This window comes from Haliotis rubra, unplaced genomic scaffold (assembly GCF_003918875.1).
Source record: "Haliotis rubra isolate DU_JTF1 unplaced genomic scaffold, ASM391887v1 Scf33, whole genome shotgun sequence".
Classification (NCBI taxonomy): domain Eukaryota; kingdom Metazoa; phylum Mollusca; class Gastropoda; order Lepetellida; family Haliotidae; genus Haliotis; species Haliotis rubra.
Window position 1 is genome coordinate 3,224,619 of NW_025767002.1, and position 18,680 is coordinate 3,243,298.

The 18,680-nt window shown below is 41.1% G+C and overlaps 2 protein-coding genes across 2 annotated transcripts in view; both read right to left on the bottom strand.

Annotated features, from left to right (window-relative positions):
• LOC124284175 overlaps positions 1-7,162 on the bottom strand; it is a 14,792-nt gene extending 7,630 nt beyond the window's left edge. The window contains exons 1-6 of the mRNA XM_046720236.1: positions 6,975-7,162; positions 5,746-5,913; positions 5,181-5,333; positions 3,265-3,435; positions 1,624-1,886; positions 567-729 (exon numbers count right to left, since the gene is read on the bottom strand). Of these exons, the coding sequence (XP_046576192.1) occupies positions 567-729; positions 1,624-1,886; positions 3,265-3,435; positions 5,181-5,333; positions 5,746-5,890 (895 nt within the window). The 5' untranslated portion in view covers positions 5,891-5,913; positions 6,975-7,162. The remainder of the gene's footprint in view (positions 1-566; positions 730-1,623; positions 1,887-3,264; positions 3,436-5,180; positions 5,334-5,745; positions 5,914-6,974) is intronic.
• On the bottom strand, positions 7,074-16,830 carry LOC124284178 (SCO-spondin-like). Its single transcript, XM_046720239.1, has 12 exons — positions 16,731-16,830; positions 15,068-15,149; positions 14,369-14,538; positions 14,146-14,203; positions 13,532-13,705; positions 12,934-13,073; positions 11,533-11,584; positions 11,164-11,343; positions 10,072-10,251; positions 9,334-9,507; positions 8,441-8,506; positions 7,074-7,182 (listed from the first exon to the last, which is right to left on the bottom strand). Exons 1-12 carry the CDS (start codon positions 16,740-16,742, stop codon positions 7,163-7,165), a joined length of 1,308 nt encoding a protein of 435 aa, XP_046576195.1. The 5' UTR covers positions 16,743-16,830; the 3' UTR covers positions 7,074-7,162.
• Positions 16,831-18,680: the final 1,850 nt, after the last annotated feature.

Genomic DNA, 18,680 nt, shown 5'->3' on the forward strand with positions numbered 1-18,680 from the left:
TACGAATACCTAAAGCTAATTGCAATTATTTGGGGTGTGAGTTTAGTTTTACGCCATTTGTTTTTTTCAATATTCCAGCAAAATCAGAACAACGGGGTTTTAGGTGTGACGAGCGAACGCTTTAACCACTAGGCTACCCCACCGCCCCTCGCAAATAAAAAATCTGACTTCTGACACAGTAACCATTCATTTTGAACGTGCAGAGTACTGCTGCAGATCTACCTATGCGCCGTAACACAATATTAAGTCAGTCAATATGAATATACATGCATGTATTTCCAATGGCCTTAAATTGTTGCAACCTGGTCCTATGATTTTTCACATTAACCCCATGGCGCGGATCTTTGTTTAAGAACTAAAGAAAGTAAAGACCCGTGAAGATCTGGGTTAGAATTGGTCTTCAGCAACCCATGTCATGATCACTGGATTGTCTGGTCCAGACTCGATTATTTACATACCGCCGCCATATAGCTGGAATATTGCTGTGTGTGGAGTTAAACAATCAACAAACAGTACAATATATGCATCACGTTTCAGGATGATTTGGTATTACAGATTCTTCTTACCGTTACTGTCGTTGTCTCCAATGCCAACCCTCATGGAGGCATCTAGATTCATTTCTTCCAGAAAGGGTGTGTCAGGGATATATCGAGCATGTTCGCCGTCATTTACCCGGATGTAGCTTTTACCACGTGACACATACACAAGCAAGTCGTTCCATTCCGATGCCTGGATGAAAAGAAATGTCAAGGAGATAATCAATGAGTAATGATCAGTAATCATATTTTGTTTTCCACACACTGAATAACATACGTCGTTTGTTTCATTTCCTGCATATGGCAATGGGATATGATGACATGTATCAACCAAGTCAGCGAGCCTGACCTCTTGTTCCCGTTAATCGCCTCTTATGACAAGCATGGGTTGCTGAAGATCAATTCTAACCCTGATCTTCAGCTGTCAAATGAGCAGCAGTGAATGGTTTCAAGCCACTTTGAACCAGGTATCGTTACACAATATTAGAACTAGCAACTGTCGAAAACGTATGTTGCAGTAGGTTCGACAGTCTTAACAGTGACTTAACACTAAAATCGCTTTGTTGAACTGGCCACGGTACTAATCACAGTACCCAGATACTTTTGCCAACATATTCCATTAACATAAATAGATAAAACACCTGAATTGAATACTCTACCGGGTAAAAGAAAGTATGCCCTTGAATATTGGATTTGATTTTAAAAAATCAAAACGCTACTACACCGAAAACACACTGTAAACAGAGCCATGAACATGATGGTACCAGTATCAAATAGCCATTTCACGTTGGTGTAGTTCAGCCACCTGGGTGTATAGTTCTTTTGCTAGGGGGACAATGAGGTAGCCTCGTGGTTAAAGCGTTCGCTCGTCACGCCGAAGACCCGGGTTCGATTCCCCACATGGGTACAATGTGTGAATCTCATTTCTGGTGTCTCCCGCCGTGATATTGCTGGAATATTGCTAAAAGCGGCCTAAAGCCATTACTTACTCACTCACTAACTCTTTGGCCAGGCAGGATAACTGAGAGGCTGCGCGAGGCAAGGGTTTACATCTCGTTAACGGCACATTTCCACATGTAACACCTACCATTACTGGCGTTTTGGCTACGAGTTCAATCTTCTGTCCATCAATCGACACCTTCAAAGCTGGGAGATGATTCACGAGGGTAAGGATGAGGGTGTGGGAGCAGTCCCACGTCCCCTCCAGACACGCCCTGTGACGGTAGATCAGCGTCCCGGACGGAGACAGTGGCTTCAAGCGTAGATACAGCAACAGGTATCGGATTGGTTTAGCATGGGGACTGTACGTCAAATAACTTTTCTTGTTGAACTTCACAGCTGGTTCGTCTCCTGGAAGTATATGGAGCTGTTAACATAACACTGATTGACTGAGTTTAGTTTTACGCCGCTTTTAGCAATATTCCAGCAATATCACGGTGGGGGACACCAGAAATGGGCTTAACACATTGTGCCCATGTGGGGAATCGAACCCAGGCCTTCGGCGTGACGAGCCAACGCTTTAACCACTAGGCTACCCCACCGCCGCTGTTAACATAACATGAGTGAGTGAGTGAGCATGGGTGTACGCCGCTTATCTTCCAGCAATATCACGGCGGGCGACACTAGAAATGGGTTTCACACATTGTCCCCATTTCGTGTCTACAGCGTGACGAGCGAACGCTTTAACCACTAGGCTGCCCCAATGAACAATGGATGACAGCATCCCCCGTAATCAGTTATGAACTTCAGTTTCACTGCATGAAAGATCTCTCGTTGTTTTGATTGTGTCTTGTTTAACGTTGGTTGGGTTGTTATTTAACGTTGATTGTGTGTTATTTAACGTTGTGTGTTATTTAACGTTGATTGTGTGTTATTTAACGCCGCACTCAACAATAATCCAGATATCGCGGCTGTCTGTGAATAATCGGGTCTGAACTAGACAGACAATCCAGTGATCAACGTCATGAACATCGATCTACGAAATTGGGATACGATGACATGTGATAACCAAGTCAACGAACATGACCACCCGATCGCCTCAAGTGACAAACATGGGTTGCTAAAGGCCAATTCTAACCCGGATCTTCACGGGTTGTTTAACGTCGAACTCACCAATATTCAAGTTATATGAGGCGATTCCACTATCAGACAAACCAGTGGTCAACGTCATGAGCATCGATCTACGCAAATGGGATACGATGACATGTGTCAACCAAGTCAGTGAGCCTGACCATCCGAACCAGTTAGTCTCCTCTTACGACAAGCATGTGCTGCTGAATTCTAACCGGGATATTGGTGAGAGTCAGTTGAAACTGCAGTACAATGTTTTAGCAGACAACTCACGTTATACGAAATATATCTTCACCTCTGTGCCACTGGTTATTACTGTTTGTAAACATTTTTCAGTTTTAAAACTTCACTTTCAGTGATGTATTTATAAGACAAAATATTATGGATGTCAACTTCTTTATTATATTCACAACGTTTCTCAGCTTTTCCTTGCCCCCTCGTCAGGAAAATGATATATTTTGTCTTATACCATTCTCTTCCCACAGAGGTTACTTGTCATATCTTCTTCGTAGGAAGATATGAGAAGTAACCTCTGTGGGAAGAGAATGGTCTTATACTTAATACCAACTTGTATATGCCTAAAGAACCTCAGTGATACATTTGATATGAAAGGACAAAAGGGTGATATTGTCTATGAATTACGAAAAAACTCGCCTACCTTGGCAGGGTTGGCTGTAGCAGTATGCCGACTCGGTTCCTGGACCGCGACATATCGGACCGTTGTTGAATGGGGCAGGGTCCGTGCACGTGCGGTCGCGGAAGTAGTGTCCAAGGCCACATTTCTTGCTGCAAGCCGCCCATTGACCCCATGCTCCCCATTTGCCGGCAACTTCATATGGATAGATTACGTCATAGTGTAACGGCATGTACTGACATTTATTCATCGAATATCAAAATTATACAAGCAGACTTTACTTATCATACAATGTTTATACAACAACAACAATTACAGTTTTAAATACACAGACTAACCATACATGTTTGATACTCACTGTAAAGACTGTTTTGATACAACCAGACTAGCAAGGCGAATAAGTCAAGACATGTACAGACTAACAAGACACCACTTTTGATACAAACAGACTAAGAAAATGAGTTGGATATAAACAGATTATTGAGAAAGTTAACAATTTTATATGAAGACCAAAAGTATGATCACAAGCAGACTAACAAGTTCCACCTTTACAGACATGATTGACACAAGCAGACTAACAAGTTCCACCTTTACAGACATGATTGACACAACCAGACTGACAATTATATTTCAAGAATTTTCATAAAACTGGCATGACACAAACAGACTAACAAGTTCAATTCAAGAAGAGTAATACGATATCAATATTATACAAAAAGGCGGACAAGACATGAATCACCTAAACAGATTAACAGCCTAAATACTCACACAACAAGTGCGAAGAAAACAGACTCACAAGTTCAATTCCAGCAGAGTAAGAAGACAACAGTTGTTGTTTTCAAACAGACTAACAACACAACCAATTTTACACATAGTGTCCAACAAGCGTGAGAGAGCAGACTAAAAAGTTCAAATCAAGAGTGACAAGATAACAATTTATATTTAAAAATATATACTAGACTAACAAGACAAAACATTTGATAGAAGCAGACTAACTAGACAACAAATTTGATACAAGCTGGCTAACAAGACAACGAGTTTGATAGAAGCAGACTACTAGACAACGAGTTTGATACAAGCGGACAAACAAGAAAACAAATTTGATACAAGCTGGCTAACAAGACAACGAGTTTGATAGAAGCAGACTACTAGACAACGAGTTTGATATAAGCAGACTAACTAGACAACGAGTTTGATATACGCAGACTAACTAGACAACGAGTTTGATATAAGCAGACTAACTAGACAACAAGTTTGATATACTCCAGTAAGCAGACTAACTAGACAACGAGTTTGATAGAAGCAGACTACTAGACAACGAGTTTGATATAAGCAGACTAACTAGACAACGAGTTTGATATAAGCAGACTACTAGACAACGAGTTTGATATAAGCAGACTAACTAGACAACGAGTTTGATATACGCAGACTAACTAGACGAGTTTGATATAAGCAGACTAACTAGACAACAAGTTTGATATAAGCAGACTAACTAGACATTGAGTTTGATATAAGCATGCTAAAGCGGCGTTCACACGGCAAACTAAAGTTTGACAACACGTGACAACTCGAGTTTGAGAGTGTGAACATTCCAACAACTCGCCACCAACACCAATTTCAGTTGTCAAAGAGTTGTCGAGAAATAGGATCGGTCTCTATTCTCACCTACTTTTCCATCAAACTTTCGGTGTTGTCAAACTCGAGTTTGACGTGTGAAGTGTTGTCAAACTCGTGCTGTTCAGAAACAACCAATTGCAGTCAACGAAATTGTCACGTGACCGCATCGATAGGGACATGGCGCTCAAATGACACGAAAGTTTGACAACATGTGTTTGACGTGTGAAAATGCGGGTTTGACAACTTTTAAAATTTCAACAACATATGTTGTCAAACTTTAGTTTGCCGTGTGAAGGACGCTTAACACACACCCCTTAACCTACCTGGACATGGGTGGATGTTGCACAGCGCTTTCATTGTCTGGCTCTTCTTCTGTCCATCACCTTTCCATTCTCTAACACGTTTGATATGTCCTTGACCACAGGTTTTGTCACAAGTTGACCACGGACTCCAGCGTGACCAGTGGTTGTCTGGATCTGTCAGGTAGAAATCTACATGACCATTCTTTGTACACGGTCTCCCTGTCAGTATCCCCATAAAACGTGAAATAAATGCATTCTTCCGTATAAAACACACCTGAAGGTGACCCCTGAAGATCCGGATTAGAATTGGTCTTCAGCAATCAATGCTTGTCGTAAGAGGCGATTAACGGCATCGGGTGGTCAGGCTCGCTGACTTGGTTGACGCATGCCATCGTATCCCAATTACGTAGATCGATGTTCATGCTGTTGTTCACTGGATTGTCTGGTCCAGACACCATTATTTACAGACAGCCGCCATATAGCTTGAATATTGCTGAGTGCGGCGTTAAACAACAAACCGACCAACCAGCAACTGATGTTCATAAGCGTCTTCATTAGGCTGGTGTTTATTATTTGTGGGACTGACCTTTACAAGGAGCATTCTTGCAGGCTTTTGAAGAGCTATCTTCTCCTATACAAGCACCGCCATTGGTAGGCAATGGGCTGTCGCAGCGGCGATAACGACGGCGGGATCCACTGCCACACGTAACGTCACAGGTGGACCACTGCATCCAATCACTCCAACGACCGTTCACTGTAGAAACAATTACTTTTATACCATGTATCTTTCAGCATTATCTTCGGTTACCATATCACTTTAATCACCTATTTTATATATCGCTAGGGGGCGCTACAAATCCACCCTGTCAATGTGCGCGGTCACTGGTTTTGGAAAACAAGATGGCTGGCTTTCAACTAACTCTTCCGGTTGTCGTTTATGATCCTGGGTCTCGATCCCCAAAGCATTCGCAGCGCTCCGACATTCGTAAGCCTATGATAAACAATAGAGTTACGACAGGTCGTAACGTTACGAACGCTTTGCGGATCGGGACCCAGATTCCTTAGTCAATGTTAATTCAATCAATGAATACGCAATAGGGCGAAAGTGAATACATGTAGTTTAAAATGTTTTTGCAGCCAATCGGAATGTATCAGTATGGTGTAAATCCATTAGCCAAACTTTTCAGATTAGATTCGTCAAGCACGGGCCGGGGGTACTGGTATAAAACGGATGAAAGTTTACCGCAATCGCAGCAAAATTAACAATGAACTGTCTTACAGTATGTAATCAATGATGATATTTTTCAGAAAGATTTAAATATATAAACAAACTTATACGTACAGACATGAAGCACTGCAAGAATGCTGTTTTGTTACACCCCAATTGGTGTTATGTTCTCTAGATGTTCGAAAAACATGGGGGCAAAATATCTTTCAGAATGTACTAGATGGGATTTTAAGATACAGTGAAAATAAACATTTCGGGTTCTATTTCAGTTTCTTTCTCGAGAGTCAAAATCTAGACACTTTGTGGTTTGTAACCTTAATTCATATCATACTCTCTTGGTTATTGTCTAAGGAGCGAGTCGAACACTTCTATGTGTCGAAGTTGCGGTTGTTTGGAAATATAGCTTGGTCCCTGCATATTTCTTATTAATTCATACTTTATAGGTTGCGTTTCTTCGGATAAGTCGAAGTGTATATGTTGGTACACTTTTGACAAAAATGTTGTTGAGTATTTTCGAATAAGTTCAACATATGTATTCATAATATGTGTTGAACAATATGGACTTTAAAAACCGAATCCTAACGTACCTGGGCATTGGATAATGTTGCAGAACTGTATCTGCTTGATCTCCCCACAACATGTAGCATTGGAGGGAGTTAAACACCCCCTCTCCCTCTTCCTGTACCCCCCACCACAGGATCTGGAGCAGGGGGACCATTCTCCCCACTTCTTGTACAGAGTCTCTCTGGACCTGTCATACGGCTCGTAGTACGGGTCACCCCAGGCTGGCGTCACCTGAATGGGAATGGCAGAGGGTATGCGCACATTCCTCTCAGAACATTTAGTTTATTTGGTGTATTGGTCAATTTGAGACAGGTGTAAGGTGGGCACAAGTCTCTAAATATTACGAGTTCACGACGCGCATTGAGATCCTTGAACCAGTTACGACAATGTGTTCATATGGCATTGTGTTATCTTAAAATTTGTTTGAAGTTTAACGCCGTACGCATCAATATTCCAGCAAAATACCCACGGTTTTGGATAGCCAATCCAATGGTAGACATCAGTGAGTTAAGATTTCTAGTCACATCGGCAGTATTTCAGCCATATAGTGACTAAACCAAGTTTTGTTGACACATTAACCGAGAAACTAAAACCTGTTAACGAACTACATTAAAAACAACTCGAAAATCGCAAATGCAGATGTAATACGAGCATGTAAATCTAAAACTATAGACAACACAACATATAACAAACATGCAGATCGTCAACCACTGAAGGTATATCACCACCATAATTCATATCTAGAGCCCAAAACACATATTTACAGGAATGGCATTCCTCGTTGTCTAGTGGCTCAATAACTTATCTATATTCTCAATTTAAATTTATTTTTGGTGTTGAGCCATATCTCCATTGCATAACTATCAAGAAATTTCGTATTGCCTTAGCGAGGTTCAGGTGTAGTTCACACCAACTGAACATAGAAACTGGTAGATATATAAAGAAACCAAAAAACTCAAGATTGTGTGAAATGTGTTCCTGTAACTATGTAGAAAATGAGTACCACTTTTTACTGATTTGTACTGTCTATGAGGATTTACGTAAACGTTTTATCCCTGTCGATGTTTTCACCCATCCAACCTTGTGTAAATTTAATCGACTGATGAGTAATGCTACTCCTCTGGTTTTAAGAAATCTTGCCATGTTCATCTTCTATGCTCACAGTCGTCGTCGCTACAGCTTGAAGGCTGCCAATGTATAACGTTGTACCATGGGCCGATGGCCTACATTTACATGAATAAAGACTATATGAACATACTGAGGCCCATGGGGACTTTGCGGTAGGATGACATCATGAGCACCAGTTTACAGATTAAATTAATTAAAGACACAATGACAAGCATCAACAATGTAAACTAATCTTAACAACTGATAATTTAATCGCTTATTACAACAAGCATACATCGTAGTAAGACCATTAAAGGTCAGTAACCCTAAATTTGATAGCGGTATTAAAACAACAACAACAAACATATGCAGAAGAACTCACAATTGCCCCCCTTCTCTTGGGAACTGTTGCTGCTGCAGGCGGCTTTAGTTACTGGCGTGGTCTTGTCTGTATGGACAGAGAAACAAGGATGCCGTTGTTCCCGTGAATGGGACATACTGCCTCACCCTACCACACGGTACAACGGGGTCCCGATCCACAAAGCGTTCGTAATGTTACGAACTATCGTAACTGTATAGTTTAGTCATAGGCTTGCGAATGTCGTAGCTCTACGAATGTTTTGTGGATTTGGAATTTGGGGTCTCATCCACAACATGTTCGTAGCGCTACGATATTCGTAAGCTAATGGTAAACTATAGAGTAACGACAGGTCGTAACGTTACGAAGGCTTTGTGGATCGGGACCCGGATCAACCAAATCAGAGACAGTGTGAAGTATTATACGATTCCGTGTGTACTATCTATCTATAACAAATATAGCTTGTATTAATTCATAGCATGAAAACACGATGCATCGGAGTTTTACCCCTTATGAAATTACATCAATGTATGATTTGTTACTTTTCTACATGCCCTTTATTTTCATAAAGTCGTATAGCGCGCTGAAATACGCTGTGCAGATTTGCCTCCCTTAGTTGCAGTAGGGTCAGCTGAACGTGGGTTTTGCACCGATAAGGATCCTTGATTGGTTGTCCACATTTTGCACGTGTTAATTGGTTGCAAGCAAACGTAAAATAGGAATTGTGTCACTTTGGGGATTGTTGATTCTTTAAGCATACATGACGTTGAGAAAGACTGGTCACTAACAGTGCTAAATGTAACTCACTCTCTATGGATGGATGGATGGATGGATGGATGGACAACACACACATTTAAATCACATTGCTGAAATGTTCAGTATTGTTAACAGAAACCAATTGCTCCCTTTTTACTTACTTTGGCTAGCAGGCTGTGAACGATTGCAGTCACTCGTTTCAACCTCTGGGCCCAGACAACCTTCCCCACCGGAAGGATAGGGGTCAGCGCACATGCGTAGTCGTGTCTTCCTGCCTTCCCCGCATACGGCGGAACAGTCAGTCCATTCTGACCAATCTGACCAGCCGCCTTTTCCTAAAAAAGAAACGTAAGTATAATCATCCCACTGATATCGAAATCCATGCGTAGTAATCACCTGAAGCTTTAGGCTACTTATTTTCAAATTACTTTCCCTTCAGCTTTCCCAATCCAATTTGATATTAGATTTCGGCAAGAACGAGCGTATTTCTGCGGTTCCCGAAGAAAATAATTCAAGCCACGCTTAGTTCACAGTGAGTGAGCATGTTTTTCGCCGCTAGTATTAGCAATATTCCAGCAATATCAAGGCGGGAAACACCAGAAAAGGGCTTCACACATTTACCCATGTGGGGAATGGAACACGGGTCTTGGGTCTTCGGCGTGACGAGCGAACGCTTTAACCACTAGGCTACAAATACATTTCACGAGATTGCGCGCAGCTTTACTGATAATGACATAGCTGATGAGGTAGCGAATTAAGAGGTCAGTGTCCCGATCCACAAAGCGTTCGTATCGGTAGCCCATGATATACTATAGAGTTACGACAGGTCGTAACGTTAAGAACGCTCTGTTGATCGAGACCCTGGTTTGATGAGACTGAGCACTGCTCATGGTACTTACTAGGACAGGCCCCCTGAAAACACGGCTTGCTGATGATGAGGTTTGCCACTGTTTCTCCCCGGACAAGACACTTTCCCTTGAGAAGACACGACCTTCGAGTTACTTGACTACCGTATGTCCCACAGGATACGGAGCACGGGCTGAACTTGGACCACTCGGAAAACACAGCCTTCTCACGCCCTGCCAACGGTCAATAATCCATTGTATTGTTGTGGATATATCCACAATCTTTGTTGTCTAAATATGCCATAAATAAATGATCTTTCAAACGACATATACCAGTTGCATGAAATAGGCACGTGTGGCCTAGTAATCTTAGCCACTACTTGTATTCGCTGTAAAGTTATCTCTCTTAGAGGAGCCTGGATCCGATTGACAAATTTCAAGATGTGCATCGCTTATGCATCTTGGTTGGCAGAGCCATACTTTGGGGATAAAAAAACACACGTTAACGCCGTCTGTCACGAGTTTTCCAAAAATATTTTCTACTTATGTTAATATGAGTGAGGTACATAATCTCATGAAGCCCAAACAAGCTACCCGTGAAGATCTGGGTTAGAATTGGTCTTCAGAAACCCATGCTTGTCGTACGAGGCGACTAACGGGGTCGGGTGGTCAGGCTCGATGACTTGGTTGACACATGTCGTCGTATCCCAATTGCATGCATAGATCGATGTTCATGCTGTTGATCACTGAATTGTCTTGTCCAGACTCGATTATTTACAGACCGCAGCCATATAGCTGGAATATTGCTGAATGCGGTGCTAAAACGATAGATGAGTGAGGTACATAATCTCATGAAGCCCAAACAGGCTACCCGTGAAGATCCGGGTTAGAACTGATCTTCAGCAACCCATGCTTGTCGTACGAGGCGACTAACGTGGTCGGGTGGTCAGGCTCGCTGACTTGGTTGACACAATTGGTCGTATCCCAATTGCATGCATAGATCGATGTTCATGCTGTTGATCACTGGATTGTCTGGTCCAGACTCGATTATTTACAGACCGCAGCAATATAGCTGGAATATTGCTGAATGCGGTGCTAAAACGAAACACCAACCAACCAACTCCAATGAGCTATGTCTTCACCAACCTGTTATATGACTACATTTCTTCGCGACACACGATTTCTTCTGGTAGGCCTGCCCAGGACAGGTTTGACCTCCATTAACGGGACTTGGGGAGGTACAAGCCCGCTGTCTGTACAGGTAGCCGTTGCCACATGCCACTGTACACTCTGACCACGCCCCCCACGCTGACCAGCCTCCGTCCACTGTGACACACAGAATAGATATATAGAGACTAACACAACAGTGTCTTTAGATTTCAAACACACCAACACCAGTAGATAGAAGTTTTTTAAGTTTTAAAATGTTATGAAATAGTTTTCCAACGACGATTGCTCAAGTGTATGAGTCATTTGAGTTAATACACGTATCTTATATTAAAATAATCAGCTTACCTGGACACGCCCTCTTATATTTATAGCAGATCAGGTGAGACCAATATTTGTCCTGTAACAAGAAATATTTTTATCAAGGAAATATTAGAGAATTTAGTATGTGCGACGTGGATCATCCACCTCCAATGACTTGCTGTGAGATTTTGGAACGTTGGGATCTCGTTTGTCACGTCATTAACAATTGATGAGGTCAGTTTTTGCAACAATCATGAGCTGGGCATCACAAGCCCTTGCTTGAAAATTTCCGAATACATTAACCTCCATTCTCTTCCCACGGAGGTTACTCGTCACATCTTCCTACGAACCTCTGTTCTAGTACGGCCCTCATGGTGCGAGTGTTCAGGATTCGTGATTGGTTGCAATCAGATTTGGTTGTGCAATCAGCGACGTTGTTTCAAAAGTAATCATTCGCAAGGCCTCGGCAATATCCGTATGCTTCGGGAAAACTAGAACCCCTGCGCGATGCGCAAATGTTTCTTCTAGACAGAACTCAGTAATGTAACGGCGGCTCATTGGCGGATCTCCATTGCCCTCGTTGACAACGGACACGCCAGCCATTAAATGTCTTGTGTGTCACATCAACACGAGTCCCCGAGGGAAATCTGTGGCCCCACATTTGCTTGTATTAGTCAAGTTGGATCTAAGTCGATGTAACACGTCTTCTGATTGGATAGAAAGAAGGGAGACAATTCGTGTTGCGACTTTTCGCCGCTAAGGAATTTACCAGAACCGGGAAAGATGGCCGTATTAGAACAGAGGTTCGTAGGAAGATATGACAAGTATGTGGGAAGAGAATGATTAAGCTCACGAATGTCCGAAATGCACAAGGCAAGACATTCCGTACAGAACCCTCGCCTTGCCTTGTATCGATGTATCTAAAGTAAACTCGCAAATCATGCACTGAAACATATCTACAACGTGAAACTTTTCAGTCTTTATTATTATTATTATTATTATTAAATACTATCACCCGATAGCGGGCGACTCGCTTTGAAACCACCTGGGCACAAATGGCCGACATCGGACCCGCACCGAATGGGGGCGTCGCTTTAACCTTTGGGCTACTCAACCGCCCCCGTCTCACGAGAAGCATGACCTTTGAATGTCATCAGCTATTCTTTCAATAATTTCCCATGAAGGGTTTACACGATGTACGCCTTTTCCTTTGGACAACAGGATCTTCACTTGTTCGCGAAATCGCGGTTAATCGTATGAACGACTCGTATCATCTTTTAATACTGATATGCTAACCTCCTCATTGTCAGTACATGCATATAACAAGTTTTGAATTAAGACTGAAGACAGATCGAAGACCAGTAATAAGTCTGATTTAAATTATTGTATGTGGCTTATTAAAGCTATTAATTACAGGTAACTCAGGAAGGATGTTTGTGGACATACTCGCATGAAGGGTTTGAGGAACTTCTTGAGGGTGTTGTAGGTGCAGTGACCGATCAGACACTCTATACGGAGTTGTGGCATGGCCTTGTGGACTTCCTCCAGGTGTTCCTCAGCCTCCTTCAGCCCGTTCGCCAAAGCAGCTGAACATCACACAACATATATTAGTCATGCTAAACTTATGGAAAACCAAAAATAGCAAGTTCGCTAAGCTGTCAATGTGGTTTTACAAATGACAGGAGTGTGACTGTTTTAAGAAATCAATCTGCAAAACTGGGACCCTATCCACAAAGTGTTCGTAACGTTACAACCTGTCGTAACACTATAGTTTAAGAACGGACTTAGGCTACTTATTCCAGTTAAAACTGTCTACTACCAAGGGGCCTCGTTTCAGAAAGCGATCGTAGTCGTTACGACAGTCGTAAATGTATGCTAAAGTATGGAAGTTACGATCACCTTAGCGCTACGCTAACTTTGTGGAACGGGGCCCTGGATCCACTTCCACAAAGATGAACATGCATGAATTTCGCTCAAGTGTCCCCTGATTCGGGTAGAACATTTCAACTGCATCCGAACTAACAGAAACATGGTTTGTACTTACAGTTGTTGCATTTACCGCTACAGACTTCTATATCGACAGATCTGCCAAAACACCCGAGGCCATGATTAGCTGGGAGGGGGTTATTGCACTGTCTGGTCCTCGTCCTGTTCCCCACCCCCTGACAGGCGGCTGAACAAGCTGACCACTCCACCCACAGACTCCATTGGCCGTCAACTGTAAACAATTAAAGTTGTCTCTTTTATCTCATTTGAGTTATCCCGAAATTAATAGTAGGTGATCCCGTCGCATCTATTATTCTAACACCCACTCAGAAATATTCCAGCTGATACTCGTATCATGAACATCAACCTTCGCAACTGGGATACAACAAAGTCAGCGAGCCTGACAACCCGATCCCGTTAGTCGCTTCTCAAGACAAACTGGGTTGCTGAAGAACACTCGAATCTTCCGTGGTCTGCATTTAACTAGCTACCCAAGTAATATGTTTGGTGTTTATGCTTCCACAAACCGAAAGATATATAGGCCAAGAAGAGGAGCGGACTTCAATTTCCTGATGGTCGATTGGCTTCGTTTAAACGATTTAGTGTGACAATTAACAGATTCAAATTTGACACCGTTTGGTTTTTTCCAGTGGACGGGAAAGCGATACTTACTTGGACATAGCTTTATATCCGATTTAAGTACGCATGTGTATGTTTGCCAAAAGCCTTCCTGAAAAAGAAAAACGTGATAAACGTCAGAATATTACCTGATACATCTGAACAACTACTACACCACAAGTTAGCTACATTTCACGAAACTGTCATAATATCTATAGCATATTATCGCATAAATTTTATCATTGATCATGTTGGGTCGTAAATGAAGATGACCAACCTGTTCTGCTTTTGAAGTACCATCTCGCCAGTGGAAATATCCTGGTCTTGGAGCGAACGACTTGTGAGAGCAGAAGTGCCGGTGCAGACAGAACTTTACAAAGTTGGTTTTGTTAGATGGGTGAATGAAGGCGAGCGTGTCTAACATGTGATGTTTCAAAGCCTTCGCATCTGCCCAATAAAAAGACGCTTTCGTTAATGATAGGTGATTTAATTAAACCTTCACAAGTCAACAAATACACAATTCTACTAATCTTCATGAGTTTCAAGAGCTCATGTCTATTTAGATAGGACCTGGGCTAATGTCTGGAAGCGTCCATATCAATATGCATTCTGAACTCCCCTAAACTCCCCCATGACTTAAGAACGTGTAAAGTCGCGCTGTGGAACGAGCGTAGATTTTAAATCAGATCGATCCGAATTTGAATTCGGCTTGATATGTCATGTAATAATAACAATAATAACTGATACGCTTTCATGTGGACAATCTAATTCGTGATGACTTTGAAACTGCAGGTTTTATGAAGAACATGACCAAGAACTTAGCATGAACAGAGATGGTTATTGTAGTCAGTTGAACACAGAGACTGTTAACAGAAATCACATGTGAAATACATATAGCATTTTAAAAGTAGAAATATTACTAGAACGCTTCTCCCGAGAATGGTCGGGGACTGGGAGGGGAGACTGGTGGACTTACCTGCCTGTGTGATGATGGTGTGACACACCTGTGACAGACTAATGATAGCCAGAAGTGTTCCTAGCAGGTGCACCGCCTTCACCTGCAGGAGTAGAACTGATAACACACACACTAGGAAACATCTCATATGGAGAGAGGTGGCAGGAAAATATCTATAGTTATGCTTTGCAATTTTTGTGATCTTTTGTACCTCTTGGGACAAGGATTTATGATACTTGTCTGTTGATGATATGTATACAAAAGGGCGTTGTGTTGGAGGTCTAAAGTGGCTTTTACTTCTCGTTAGGATACTTAGTATCATGATTTTCACAGTAAATATCTCAAAACAATATAATAATAGAAATTAGCACTGTATGTTTTATAGTCATTGTCAGACTGTCAAATAGGTGAGGGTCTCATAAGGACTAGTAGAAAGTTGCCATTCCACATGCTGGCTGAAAGTTTTAGTTTCTATCGATGAAAACAACAAATATACAAGAAATGTTTAATACTTGTTTAATTGTAATAACAGCTATATGATCGTGACATGCAATGTGTAAAGAATGTTTAGAACCTAACCAAAAACAATCTCCCTTAATTTGTAAGCGCTCATGGTCTAAACATGTATCGGATTGTGGCAGCTAAACGTGTTCAAGTTCGAAATAGGTAAGTGGATCCTCATCTCGCCCCACCCGTCGGTCCCTAAGAAATCGATAAATACTTCTTTGTTATTTGATATTGCATGGGAGATAACTGTGCGCGGACTACGTACTAGAACAGTGGAAAGAGAGTGACTTCCCTTTAGTATTAAACTACGAATGTTGATCAATATGAAACCGGACGTTTGTCATGTAGTAACACAACAAATCAATAAGGTAACTATCACTGTCGTCTTTTAGTCACAGACCTTCGATAAGAAATTACCCTTTACATTAATGAACCACGAGGCCTAGTTGTCATAAAAAATGATGTACGTGGGATCTAGCCTTGTCATGCAAAAATGGCGGACAAAGAACGGTCAAAAGCAGGACAATCTTTGATACGATTATAATGAAAGTCCAAGACGTTTTACGTTCTTAGATTATACAATGTATAATGTTTCGGTGGCTCAGAAGGTACAGCAACCTTTTACAAAATTTACGCTGACTGGTTTGATTTTACAAATAGGTCTTAGAATGAAAGTCTGGCCTTGGGTAATATTTCAGTCATATGTGACAGCATACATATGGTACATGACATGTATTCACAATTATGATTATAATTAGATCACCAGTTTTGAGTTCACATGATATCATCCTAAAGCAAAAACTCGATCTAGAATACGTATCTGGTATATTAGCTGCGGCAGTGCCAGTGGCCCACGTGGGTTTTCAGTTTTGTTTTGCAGTCTCATATCTTTCAACATTCAAATGATCTGGTTCTGATCTGCATGTATCCATCTTGAATCCAGGTATGTGATACTAATATGGTAGAAGCTAGGAGGTTTTCACAGTTTTATGACGTAAATAGTGTATTATACATTGAGTAGCATCGAATGAGTCACGGAACATTCAAAGGGGTGTGTCACTCGAATGTCGGTTACGTTTCCATCTTGTTATAATGGCTTTTTTCGATCAAGATTGGAATATCGCACTTTTTAAACAACGAAGGTGAGGCAAATGTGTTCACTTCTGTATCAACTTACCTTCGACAACATTACATATCCTGTTCATTGATGTGTGTGTATTTTTGTTTCACATGAACGTGTTTCTCCTCTGTTTATGTGATCCGTTTACAGGTAACGTCATAATGGCGGCCAATACATTGTGATGTCATTAATGACGTCAGAGGATGCCATATATTACCGCTTCCGGCATTCGGAAGTCACCTGTCGCCAGCTGAGTAGGGGATTTGTTCGTTATGCATTTGTTTTAACAATGAGTGACCGTCGTACACGTCACCGAATGCTATACATTATTTTAACAGTGGGAACTGTACATTTGTCTATCCGTATGTCGGAAGATAATATTGCAGATTGTTTAGATTGTATGACCAAAAGCCAGGAAATGCCAGTCAAAGCTCCCTAGGTGCATGTAGATCCCGTTATGAAAAGAAGTAACGATCTTATGGATGAGTTACAAAGACATGGACACTGAATTTCGTTTGATATTTCTCCTGCCGCCTGAAGCGACACGCGTCTTCGGCGACGATAAGTTTGGACATTGGGTCATAAAATTGTTGATTTGTTAAAACTTCCATATTTTGGTTTATGTCATGACTTGTAGATCATATGAGGAATCTTTTTATGAAGAATATCAACAAATTTTTCAAGTCTTCTTTAATTCTGGCCTTTATGTAACACATTTCACTATAATATTAATTGGGAGGATGTTTTTCCTTTCAGCCCAGTTTATGTATGCTTCAGTGACTATATTGAAGAAACGACGGTAGTAACTTTCCCGATACACCGTTGATTCTATATTACGTTTCATATTTGAGTCGTATAGGCTGGAGATTTAAACAGAGTGAACATATAAAGTATGTAAATAGTGTAATATGTGACACTTTAATATTGTTTCATTATCTTACATATTTTGCACAAAAACTCACTCTGAGTAGTCTAAATTTTAGCCCCCAAAGAGACCATTCATAAAGGCTTTTGTTGTGTGTTGTTATGATAAAAAAAGGGATTTCTGTGAATCCAAGATTAAGATTTATGAAATGTTGGTTCACTTAAAAAACAATACCGGTAGTTTATTAAGATTCATTTAACTTAAAATTAAAACAGCAGTTTGTGCTTTTGCCGTTCATTTGCATTTTCTTGGTTGAATTTTCTACAAATGGTTATTTTATCCAGTAAAAAACATAAAAGCCTTTCTAATTTTTCTCTTGACAATGTAATATGTAAAACTTCAAACAAAACGTTTTGTTTGAGAGGTAATGCTCTCAATTTTGTATTTATTATTTCCACAAATGTTATAGTCACAGAGCGCATGTTGCATACACACAAATCCAGTGGCTATTATACATAATGGTAAATATTACCACTTTTCTTCATCAACATTTTACATTAATTTAGCTGGCCTCTTATATTAATGTCTTCTTATGTTATAAACCGACTCTGAGTGCTGTATCTCCCTATCCTTTCCACAGTGAACATTGGCAACATTTGATCTGAGAACAGTTTGTGTTGAATTCATTTAAACACAGATATCTTGACATATTGGACTTTACATATGTCATACCATTTAGAAATCTAATTGCATATGCTGGACTTGTGAAGGTCTGGTTAGAACTAGTCTTCAGCAACCAATGCTTGTAGTAAGAGGCAACTAACGGGATCGGTGGTCAGGCTGGCTGACTTGGTTGACACATGTCATCGTATCCCATTTGCACTGATTGGTGCTCATGCTGTCAATCACTGGAGTGACTAGTCCAGATTATCTACAGGCCACTGCCATATAGTTGAGTGCCATATGAAACAACAAACAAACAAAAAAACATTCCATAGAATGTGGACCCATGAAACCGATGCATGCCACAGATTGAAATGAAACCAGCACCCTAATAATTTGCTGGACAGTTTGTCATTAAACAGCAGTAGCATGGGTGGTCAATCATTAACTCATTGGCTGACAATGCTGAGTACCACACT

What these genes read in the sequence shown, in the direction of transcription:
- LOC124284178 (XM_046720239.1), bottom strand. An exon ending in CACCATCATCACACAGGCAG is followed by an intron (nt 14,539 to 15,067) that starts GTAAGTCCACCA and finishes TTTATTGGGCAG; the next exon opens with ATGCGAAGGCTTTGAAACAT. An exon ending in GTACTTCAAAAGCAGAACAG is followed by an intron (nt 14,204 to 14,368) that starts GTTGGTCATCTT and finishes TTTCTTTTTCAG; the next exon opens with GAAGGCTTTTGGCAAACATA.